This window comes from Bison bison, unplaced genomic scaffold (assembly GCF_000754665.1).
Source record: "Bison bison bison isolate TAMUID 2011002044 unplaced genomic scaffold, Bison_UMD1.0 scf7180017864373, whole genome shotgun sequence".
Taxonomy (NCBI): Eukaryota; Metazoa; Chordata; class Mammalia; order Artiodactyla; family Bovidae; genus Bison; species Bison bison.
The window spans coordinates 6,199,217-6,209,339 of NW_011494945.1; the positions used below are offsets into that span (position 1 = coordinate 6,199,217).

General features: G+C 55.2%; 3 protein-coding genes across 4 annotated transcripts in view; 2 read left to right on the top strand and 1 right to left on the bottom strand.

The window, feature by feature from the left end:
* Window positions 1–4,956, top strand: part of MICAL1 (microtubule associated monooxygenase, calponin and LIM domain containing 1) — an 11,812-nt gene extending 6,856 nt beyond the window's left edge. Inside the window, exons 14-27 of the mRNA XM_010856691.1 lie at window positions 304–451; window positions 861–1,051; window positions 1,241–1,329; window positions 1,466–1,507; window positions 1,701–1,784; window positions 1,904–2,060; window positions 2,377–2,453; window positions 2,750–3,026; window positions 3,143–3,243; window positions 3,499–3,612; window positions 3,736–3,829; window positions 4,004–4,103; window positions 4,218–4,291; window positions 4,676–4,956. Coding sequence (XP_010854993.1) covers window positions 304–451; window positions 861–1,051; window positions 1,241–1,329; window positions 1,466–1,507; window positions 1,701–1,784; window positions 1,904–2,060; window positions 2,377–2,453; window positions 2,750–3,026; window positions 3,143–3,243; window positions 3,499–3,612; window positions 3,736–3,829; window positions 4,004–4,103; window positions 4,218–4,291; window positions 4,676–4,824 — 1,697 coding nt within the window. The 3' untranslated portion in view covers window positions 4,825–4,956. The remainder of the gene's footprint in view (window positions 1–303; window positions 452–860; window positions 1,052–1,240; window positions 1,330–1,465; window positions 1,508–1,700; window positions 1,785–1,903; window positions 2,061–2,376; window positions 2,454–2,749; window positions 3,027–3,142; window positions 3,244–3,498; window positions 3,613–3,735; window positions 3,830–4,003; window positions 4,104–4,217; window positions 4,292–4,675) is intronic.
* A 134-nt stretch (window positions 4,957–5,090) lies between these two features.
* On the bottom strand, window positions 5,091–8,375 carry SMPD2 (sphingomyelin phosphodiesterase 2, neutral membrane (neutral sphingomyelinase)). 2 transcript variants are annotated; one of them, XM_010856625.1, is made up of 11 exons: window positions 8,139–8,375; window positions 7,847–8,052; window positions 7,520–7,616; window positions 7,348–7,424; window positions 6,929–7,022; window positions 6,698–6,787; window positions 6,383–6,465; window positions 6,121–6,253; window positions 5,922–6,026; window positions 5,593–5,746; window positions 5,091–5,496 (listed from the first exon to the last, which is right to left on the bottom strand). In XM_010856625.1, exons 2-11 carry the CDS (start codon window positions 7,894–7,896, stop codon window positions 5,108–5,110), a joined length of 1,272 nt encoding a protein of 423 aa, XP_010854927.1. In that variant the 5' UTR covers window positions 7,897–8,052; window positions 8,139–8,375; the 3' UTR covers window positions 5,091–5,107. The 2 variants fall into 2 exon arrangements, with proteins under 2 accessions (XP_010854927.1, XP_010854928.1); XM_010856626.1 differs by lacking the exon at window positions 8,139–8,375 and having other exon boundaries at window positions 7,847–8,085.
* Window positions 8,376–8,513: 138 nt separating this feature from the next.
* Window positions 8,514–10,123, top strand: part of PPIL6 (peptidylprolyl isomerase (cyclophilin)-like 6) — a 36,627-nt gene continuing 35,017 nt past the window's right edge. Inside the window, exon 1 of the mRNA XM_010856627.1 lies at window positions 8,514–8,651. Within this exon, the coding sequence (XP_010854929.1) occupies window positions 8,529–8,651 (123 nt within the window). The 5' untranslated portion in view covers window positions 8,514–8,528. The remainder of the gene's footprint in view (window positions 8,652–10,123) is intronic.

Sequence of the window (10,123 nt, forward strand, 5' to 3'; positions counted from 1 at the left end):
CTCCCCCTCCCCCCCGGGCAGCCCCCAACCCTGCCTCTCCTTTCAGCCTCTGGGCTTCCCTTGCCCCTCAGTTCATAGCCCGCTGGCCTCTCTGTGGCTAGCAGTGATTTTACTTTATCCCCCCAAAAGATTTTTTTTCAAATGAGAAAATGGGGATGAAGGAGGTGCTGCTCACATTCTTAGGCTGGTGCTCAGTCGGGGTGGGTCCCTGCTTCTGGCTCCCATACAGACCCCACAGCCAGCAGCTGGGCTCTCTCTGCGGGCTGGGGTGCCCTGGGTACAAGTGCAACCTCCTCTTCCTAGGGGCAGTGGGCTCCCAGGAGGAGCTGCTGCGCTGGTGCCAGGAGCAGACGGCTGGGTACCCAGGAGTCCATGTCACTGACCTGTCTTCCTCCTGGGCTGATGGGCTGGCTCTGTGTGCCCTGGTGCACCGGCTGCGGCCCGCCCTACTGTGAGTCAGGGATTGGGCTTGGGGGTTCCTGATAGACCCTTCCTCTCTTCCATGCCTCTCCACCGCCCCCTCCAGGCAGTGTGGAATGACAGGGGATCACCATGTAGGAGGTGGCACAGCCACTGCATCCCAGCACCATCACTTGCTAATAATCCTGCTCTAGTCGCTTCACCTCCGTAGAGATAGTACTCCTGCCCCTCTGCCCATGAGCATGCATTCACTAGGGAGAGCTTTGTGAGTGGTGGAGGCCCCCAAGGCCAGAAGCCGTTGTGATTGGCTGGGTGGTGGTGGGTGTGCAGCGGAGAATAAAAACCCTTCCTGCTCTTGCCTCCCTTTCCCGCTATCCCTCCCCTTTCTGTGGGCTCAAGTTCTGGGTCTCCCACTGACCTTTCTCCCTGCTGCCCCATAGGGAACCCTCCGAGCTCCAGGGAATGGGGGCTCTGGAAGCTACTTCTTGGGCGCTGAAGATGGCAGAGCATGAGCTGGGCATCACACCAGTGTTGTCCGCACAGGCGATGGTGGCAGGGAGTGACCCACTTGGCCTCATTGCCTACCTCAGCCACTTCCATAGTGCCTTCAAGAGCGTACCACACAACCCAGGTGAGCTGGAAGACAAGGGTGGGACGATGAGGGTGTGTGTGTGTGAGAGAGGGACAGACAGACAGAGCAAGCAAGAGAGCGCCCTCTAACGGACATCCTGGGAGAGGTATCCTTTAGCCTTCTGGGCTGGCTCATAGCTCTCTTCTGGGGATATAGTATCACCCCTGATCTCCACGACTCTCCTCACAGGCTCGGTCAGCCAAGGCTCCCCAGGCGCTGCCAGCGCTGTACTATTCCTTGGCAAACTGCAGAGGACCCTGCAACGGACCCGGACTCAGGTAGAGAGTTTGGGTGGGGTTGGGCTGCGCAGTGGGGTTCTTGTGGGGGTCCCTGAGATGAAGAGGACGACATCCAGAGTTGGGGGAAAGAAGTGGGGGCTCAGAGCCCATGCTTAGAATGTAGGGCTTGTTGCAGGAAAATGGGGAGGATGCTGGTGGCAAGAAGCCTCGCCTGGAGGTAAGTGCACGCAGGGGCTGGACAGTCCCTTCCCTGAGGTGCTCTCCCACGTCCTGTCCCCCAGGTCTTGCTTGCTACCCAAGCTCCTGTACCGAACCCCCCATCCAGTCTCACCACCTTTCCCTTCCAGTTCTTTCATCTGCACACATGACTCCCTAACTGACCCTGTCCCTCTACCTCTTGGCCTTTTCAGGTAGAGGCTGAGACCCCAAGTACTGAGGAGCCACCTGTCCCAGAGCCCGATGAACCAATGACACCACCATCCCAGCAGCAGGACGTGAGCACGGGGGCCCTGTCTGCAGGCAAAGACCTGGGAAGGGCAGGGAGGTGTGTTTCAGGGGAAGGGCTGACCTTGGCTTTGACTCCAGCTGACCTGGGACCTGGGGGTCACTGCAGGCCAGTGCTGAGGATCTGTGTGCACTTTGTGGGCAACACCTCTATATCCTGGAACGCCTCTGTGCTGATGGCCGTTTCTTCCACCGGAGCTGCTTCCGCTGTCATATCTGTGAGGCCACATTATGGCCAGGTGGCTATAGGCAGCACCCAGGAGATGGTGAGTTGGCCTGGGAGGCATTCAGAGGGACTCTGCATTTGGCCCTACCAGGCAGGGTCAGGAGCTTGAAACTGGAGAGGAACTGGGGTGCTGCGCATGAGGTAGAAAAACAAACTAAAGATTACGCTTTCTTCTCCTAAGCTCAGTCTTCTCTGTCCCCTCCAAAGCCCCAAATGTGGGGTTCTGAGAAACCAGGAGGCTGGTAGAAATTCACCAACAAATGCAGTCTTGTCACCCCCACCTTCCCTGATAGACTGAATATCTGATCCTTGGTCTGCCTACATCTGATGCCTCCTTCCCTCTCCCACCTTCTCAGGATATTTATACTGCCTCCAGCACCTGCCTCAGACAGGCCACGAAGAAGATAGCAGCGATAGAGGTCCTGAGAGTCAGGTAAAAGCTGTGGAAGTGTGTGGTGGGGGGGTGAGGAGGAGGAAAGGGCTCCCCGGCCCAGCAGAGTGAATGGGGGGAAACTGAATGTCCTCCACGAGAGTGTAAACTCCATGATGGCAGAGATCTTTGTCCTGTTTTACTTACTGACATATTTCAAGTATCCACAACACTGCCTGACACTGTTCAGTAAATGGCACAAATGGATGAATGCCAGGTACCACATCTGTCTCAAGGGGCAGCCTCAGCCCATGCTGGGCAGGTCACTCACTGACCAGAACATCTGGTGGCTTTTCTAGGACCTTCCCATGCTGAGTGAGGATAACACGCCATCAGGCCCCGCAACTCCCGTGGACCTCCATCAAGGGACCAGTCCTGTCCCAAACCCCATCCAGCCCACCCGTCGATTGATTCGCCTCTCCAGCCCAGAACGCCAGCGTTTATCCTCCCTTCATCTCACCCCTGACCCTGAAATGGAGCCGCCACCCAAGCCCCCGCGAAGCTGCTCCATTTTGGCCCACCAAGCCCTGGAAGCAAGCTTCAAGGGCTGGGGAATGCCAGTCCAGAGCCCTCAAGGTAGCTGCTGGCTCAGGGTGGGGATGGCATGGGTGGTTTTTGGATTCTTGGACAGGTATGTGGGGCATGGGGAGGGAGGTCGTGGGGATTCCAGCCCATGTCCACGTCCTGCTCAGTTCTTGAGGCCATGGAAATGGGGGAAGAAGAGAGGTCCTCCTCCAGTGAAGAGGAAACAGAGGAAGAGGAAGATGTGCCTTTGGACTCAGACATGGAACATGTGAGTGGGAAGAACCTGGCCACCTATTCTGCCCAAGCCAGCACACATCCACTCAACACACGCCTCCCCTCACCCAGGAGAAACCCACAGCACCCAGCCTCTTCTGAGCCCAAACTGCCTTCTCACGTGGTCTGACTCTTTCATGTCCCTAAGCCTCTACCTTTTCTATCAGACTTACCCCACTTCCAGTCTAGGGTCTTTCTGGTCCTTCTTAAATGGAGCTTCCCCAACCCCTATCCACTGACTCTGTCACAGTTTCTGAGGAACTTGGCTAAGAACTCAGGCACCATGAACAATTATCCAACGTGGCGTCGGACTCTGCTGCGCCGGGCCAAGGAGGAGGAGATGAAGCGGTTCTGCAAGGCTCAGGTGCGGCCTCAGGGTTCCGAGGTTCTGATGGGGTTAGAATCCTGAGACTGGGGATGAGAGCTCCCCTGGGACTCTGTTCTTGAGCAATCATGAGACTCCTGGACCCCGTCTTGTACTCCTCAGGCCATCCAGCGGCGACTAAATGAGATCGAGGCTGCTCTAAGGGAGCTGGAGGCCAGGGGCACAGAGCTGGAGCTGGCTTTGAGGAGCCAAAGCAGTGAGTAAAGATACGGGAGGGATAAAACTAGGAGACCTCTGCCTCCTGGCACTGTGTTCTGCCCCCAGCAACCCCCAAACTGCTAGGTCTGGCTCACAGCAGGCTCTATTCCTCATGCCACGACTCCTATGATCCTGGCTGGAGGCCTGACTGGCCCCCTTTTTTCCTTATCAGGTTCCCCTGAAAAGCAAAAGGCATTATGGGTGGAACAGCTGCTACAGCTCGTCCAGAAGAAAAACAGCCTAGTGGCTGAGGAGGCTGAGCTCATGATCACGTAAGGGGTGTCAGGGTTGGGGAGTGGGGGACAGTGGCATTGAGTCAGGCAGGCCCCAGCCAGGGCTTTGCTCACCCTAGGCATCTGTGCCTTTTCTATTCCTGCCCTCCACAGAGTGCAGGAGCTGAACTTGGAGGAGAAACAGTGGCAGCTGGACCAAGAGCTGCGAACCTACATGAACCGGGAAGGTAAGCAGGATGTGGGGAGAGGCTGCTATTTGCACAAGCCTCGTGACTGCAGATACTGCCCAGCAACAGTCTTCCAATCTGAGTACCTCTGAGGCTGAAATGCCTCCTGAATTGCCTCTTGAACTGAAGGACACCAGAGGATGGGGCTCCAAGCGCCTACTCTGCACCTTCAGTCAGAGCTGCACAACTCAGCTTTTACACCAGATTTCCTTTAAGAATGATGTTGCAGCTAACAATGCTAGAAAACCATTAGTGTTGATAAGCCAATTTCACAGGGTGGGAAACAGCAGGGGTTGTAGAAGTCACACAGGCTAGGATTAGGCTGTGCCTCTTGTGCCTCTCTGCCGCATCCTCTGTCCTCTAAGCTTCATCTCCTCCCTTCAGAAACCCTAAAGACAGCTGCCGATCGGCAGGCTGAGGACCAGGTCCTGAGGAAGCTACTGGATGTGGTGAACCAGCGAGATGCTCTCATCCGCCTCCAGGAGGAGCGCAGGCTCAGTGAGCTGGCCTCGGAGCCCGGGGTCCAGGGCTAGAAGAGGGCAGGCTGCCTGACTTATCTGCCAGGAAGACCGCCTTACCCCAGGACAGTGCTACCCTGTGTTCATCTGGGCTGCCTGGGAGAGTGCCTCAGTGTTTACAATAAAAAGTTTCTGACATAAACAGGACTTCTGGCTAGCTGCAGGTGTGAGGTGGGGACTGAGCAGGGAGGGCAGACGGGTGGGAGCCCAAAGGTCTACACTGTGACAATCACACTGACCCCTGGCCCCAGTCACTGCCTCTACAAGGAAAAAGGCCGAGCCACAAAAGTGTCAAGCTTTATTGTTCCTCAGCTCTCTCTCTCTCCTGCTGCCCTAGGAGCAGGGCTGGCTGAGACTCCGGGCCCAGATCCTGGGCCTCTCTTGCCCTTCCCAGCACATGCTGAAGCTCGGCCCGGGTCCTACACAAGCCCTTGGCCTCCTGCACGTGGAAGAGGTAGAAGGCACCTGCCCCCAGCACCAGTCCTACGCTGGGGGTCCAGAGCAGTAGAGCAGCTTCCCTGATCCATCCTCCGGCCGCCAGGGCACACAGCAACGCTAGGAGAAGAAGCCCTAGACCAACTGCATAGCCGGCCATGGTGGCCCACCAGTGAGCCTGGGCCATGCCCTGGTCCACTTCTGCCCAGGCCTCCCTTAGCACACTGGTCAACGGCGAGCTCTCTGCTGGTCCTACAAGGCAGGAGAGTGGGGAGGCAGAATAACAGTCAGAGTGGAGGGCATACCTGTGGTGCGGAAGTGCCAAAGAAAAGGATACAGATGACTCACCATGGGTAGGGCTGGGGTTGTGCTGCGGGGGGCTGTGTCTCACACACAGGGTAGCCATCAGGGCCTCATGATCAGAGAAGGGGGGGCCGCTGTAAGGGTCATGGCCTGTAGTAGTTTTGAAAGTCTTACAGAAGATGTATAGCCCAGACACTGCCTAGGAAAAGGGCCAAAGAGAAACTTCTATTTGGAAGTATGTTTCCAGAGAACCAGTTCCTGGCTATCCATTCTCCAGCTGCCAGTGACGTAAGACTAGACCAGCTGGACAAAGGATCAGCACAGCCTGGTGAGAGATGAAGAGACATGGTGGGTGCGGCGGGGAGAGGCCTGACCTTATAAAGTACATAGTCGATGCGGATGCCCAAGGGAAATGGCCCCAGCTCCTGGTGCTTGACATAGCAGTTCTTGGGTACCATTGTACAGCCTTCTTCAGAACCCTAGGTGAAGAGTGGGCTTGAGTGAGGATGCAGGGGAAGGAGGAGGGAAAGAGGCTGAGGGCGTAGGTGGGGAAATAATTAGACAGGTCCTCACCTTGAAGTCCCGGGTCTCCAGATAGGCATCATGCAGCCCGGTCCACTCTTTCAGCAGGCGGCAGCCCAGGTCCTTTGGGTGCAAGTTGAGGTCCCCACACAAGAGAACCACATCAGCCTTCTTGGATGTGTGGCTGGAGGAACCAAGATGGTGAGGCAGGAATTCTTCCCTCATCAGTTCTGCCCTAAAAGTGGGACCTTACAGCCACCACTCAATCCCTCGATCCCACCCTATTTCCCCTGTTAAGCCCAGGCTCACACACTGGATGAACTGGGCCAGTTCCCAAGCTTGGGCCACGCGATGTGCTAGATAGGTGTCCTTCTGTCGATTGTACTCGGCATGGAGCTGCAAAAGATAGAGGAGACAGTAACAGGTGAGACTCAAGGTCCCAAGGGCAGATGTAAATCAAGTTTGTCATTTGGCATGGTGCTTGGTAAAATGTGTGACCTCTGCCTACTGACCTTAGGAATCCTGCCCCTACAACTCACCCCAAGGCGACTCCACCAAAGGTGTCCCCTCTCTCCCTCCCAGGACCAGGCTGCCTCTCCCAGCCCTAAGCACTGTGGGCTTCACTCACGTGGGTCACGTAGGCATTGAGCACCAATCCACTTAGATGGAGTACCAGCAGCCCCACAGCCTTCCCACAGAACCAGTCACAATGATGGATCTGCAGGCAGGAGTGGGACAGAACTCAGAGCACTGCAACCCTCTCTCTGCCCATCCCTTGCAGTCCTGGGAAGGTTACCTCCTTTACCATGTGTTAGTGGAGGTGGGGGAGGGTGGTGGATGAGTTCGAGATCAGGCTCACCATGTAGGGGTAGCCATTGAGGGTGAAGACATGCTGGGTGAATTCCTGGATTGGGTGTTTGGAGAAGACACAGAGACCACTGCCAATGATGCCACTGAAAGCCAAATCCTGGTTAGCGGTCACAAAAGCAGGGAAATACCCAGCCCTTTCCCCCAGCTCTTATCAGCTTTTTTTTCTCTTTTTGCAGCTGATGGAAGCTCACAAAGTGTTAGTTGTTTGTGTGGGGTGATAGGACGGCCTGAGAGTAAGTCTGATGAGCTGTAGAGCTAGATTTTCCTCATTCCACCTTCTGCTTCCACACCCAGAGGAGAGGATGCTGGGGAAGAGGAAGCAGGGTGCAGGCAGCATAGGGAGGAGGGGCTGGCAGGCCAAGCACCTCAAGGTCTGAAACTAGGCTTCCAGGCCAGTTGGCTGCTCACCTCCTGAAGTAGTGTGCAGCTGGGTAGGTGGGCAACAGCTTCTGTCTCAAGTACTGGAAGTCCTGTTCACTCCACACCTGGGGGAAGGGGTTAAAGATACCTTCCCGGCCCTTCCCCCTGGGAGAGCGCCCCCACCGCCGCTGCCCCCCTGCAGCCTGGTTCCGCACCCCACCTCCTCCAGTAGAGCTAGGTCGAAGCTCTCCATGTTTAGAAAGTCTCCCAGGCGCTTCACGCGGTCGGCGCGATGCTTGCTCAGGTAGGGAATGCCCCTGAGGACGAGAAGCGCAGGGGGGAGGTGACGGCTGCGGGCGCTCGGCGCTCCGGGGCAGTACCGGAGTTGGGGCCAGGGGCCGGCTGTGGAGGTGCGGGTTGCCCCCCGCACCCCGAAGCTGTAGGGCAGGGGAGCGCCGTGGCCCGGATGTGAGGAAGGCCTCCTTCCTCTGGCAGTGCGGGTGCGGGCGGGACGCGGCCCCAGACCCGCGTGAGGGGGCGCACTCACCAGCAGTTGAGGTTAAAGACCCTCAGTCGCAGGGTGAAGTTGGGCTTCATGGCGGGGACGCTGGGCGGCGCGGGACGGTTCGGCCTCCAGAGCGACGGCCGCGGCGGGGGACACGGGCGGGCGGCGGTCCTCCCGGGGGCACTGCGTACAGGTGGTCGCCCGGCTCCCGCGCTCCCCGGAAGGCCGCGGCGCCCAAGTGCACGCGCCTGGGGGCAGATTCTCGCGTTACCCAGGCAACCGGCCGGCGGGGCCCCAACCCAGGGTACTCCAACACGGAAAGTCTGGCGCTGACCCGAGGCAACAGCCGCGCTGGAGTACCCTGGGCGATCCCAAAGGGATCCCAGAGGCGGGGGCGGTTGGGGGCTCCTCGGGTGGGGGCTCCCAGAGGAGGTTCTGGGCAGCGGCGAACCGGACTGAGGCACTCGGGACGTGGACTCCGCGTTCCTTTTCTCTGAAGCTCGTCCCTGGTGGCGACTGCCTATGGGTCCTCTCCAGCCTCTCCGCCGGTTCGACAGCAACAGGCGCAAAGTTGAGGAAAGGCCGGGCCTTCGCCGACCGCCCCGCCCGTCGCCCCGCCCCTCTCCCCGCCCCCTTTTCCCCGCGAGCAGCGGGGGCGGGGCCGCGCGGTGGTTGCCCTGGCGACGCGCAGTGTTTGTGACCCCAGGAGTCCCCGCGCGCAGGCATGGCGAGCCAGCAGCACTCGGTTCCGTGCATCTCGCGGTCGCCACCCGAGCAGCCGCTTCAGGTGAAGGTGGTGGGGCTTTTCAAGAGTTCCAGCTTTCAGATCGCTAAGAGCGCCGCTGAGGTAACTGCGAAGAAACCGCAAGTGCGACCCGCTTCCTGGTCTTGCACCACCTGGTGGCGGGAGTCGAGGTTCAGGGAAGGGTTGTCCCGACTGGGGTTGGCTGTGTCAGAATGGATCGAAGCGTGCAGGTGACAAGTGCCGGTCTGGGCGGGAGTTCCACTTCGAGAAGGGCTGCCTTTAAGGGGAGATTCGAGTGAAGGAATCGTTCAGAACCTTGCTGGGAATGGAAGGTGATTCCTATCTATACATTAACACACATTTTATTCCACATTAATTTTTCACTGAAATGATAGCTTCTGAAACTCCGTGGAAAAAAATATTACCATATAACTTCATAAAATACTTAACAAGCAACATTATCATTAACTGAATGTCATTGAAAACACAGTTGATTACATCTACTAGAAATTTATACTAAATTAAAGATATTCTAATCTAAAAAAATATTACCATTAACTAGCTGAATTTTTACAAACTCCTTCCCCAAATGATTTTTGAAAGCTGTTCATTCAGGGGGAGTTGTTTTTTGTTTTTTTTTTCCTTAAATTTTCTATAGCAGTCACTACATCCCAGTCGAATTATTGCTTAAGGGATTTCTTAACAAATGACCCCCAAGTGCTCTGGAGAATCCAGACATTTCTTTGTAAACATGCAGAACATTGTAAAATGAAAAACACTTTAAGGAACTGAAAGAATTTGGCCAGGTCTGCAATGCTGCAACACTCCGATAACCCAAACACAGGAGAAATGCAGAAGTTTGTGAAATGTTGAAATGTAAAATTCAGCATGTCTTTGGGGTTTGCTCCACATATGCTGTTATAAGATTAGGCCAAGCTTCCCTCCTTCAAAACTACACTTAGACTACAGGACAAAGCCTTATTAAAGTTTGTATCTCCCAAAGTACCCAGCTGGATCAGTTGACACAAAATGTTCCCAAATAGAAGAAATCTTAAGAAATTCCTAACTTCTTGCCTGCTCCAAGTCCACAGAGTTACAGTTTTGAGTTTATATCAAATCAGGAAATAGTGACTAATTTGTGAAATAGGTGAAGTCTCAAGATGAAGAGAACAAGTGATAAGAAGTCTGTGAAAACAGTCTGTGTTAGCTGGGCTGATGGGATCAGCAAAGTTATACGGCCCACAACTGTATTTAATGAGTTGGAGGGACTTTTTTCTCTTGCTTTTTCTTAGCTCCTTATTGAAGGAGCATGTTTTCTTCATACTGTAGAGAAGATGTTGGCAGATCTTTTTCTGTAAAGTCCATACATAAAATTGTTAGGCCTTTGGAGCCACAGGCTGTCAGTCATGACTACTCAACTCTGTCCTTGTGCAAAAGCAGCCATAGAAAGTTTGTAAATGAATGGTGATTTTACAATAAGATTTTTATTCTGGACAGTGAAATTAGACTTGTATATAATTTCACATGACATGAAATGATTCTTCTTGTGATTCTTTTTTAACTGTTTAAAAATC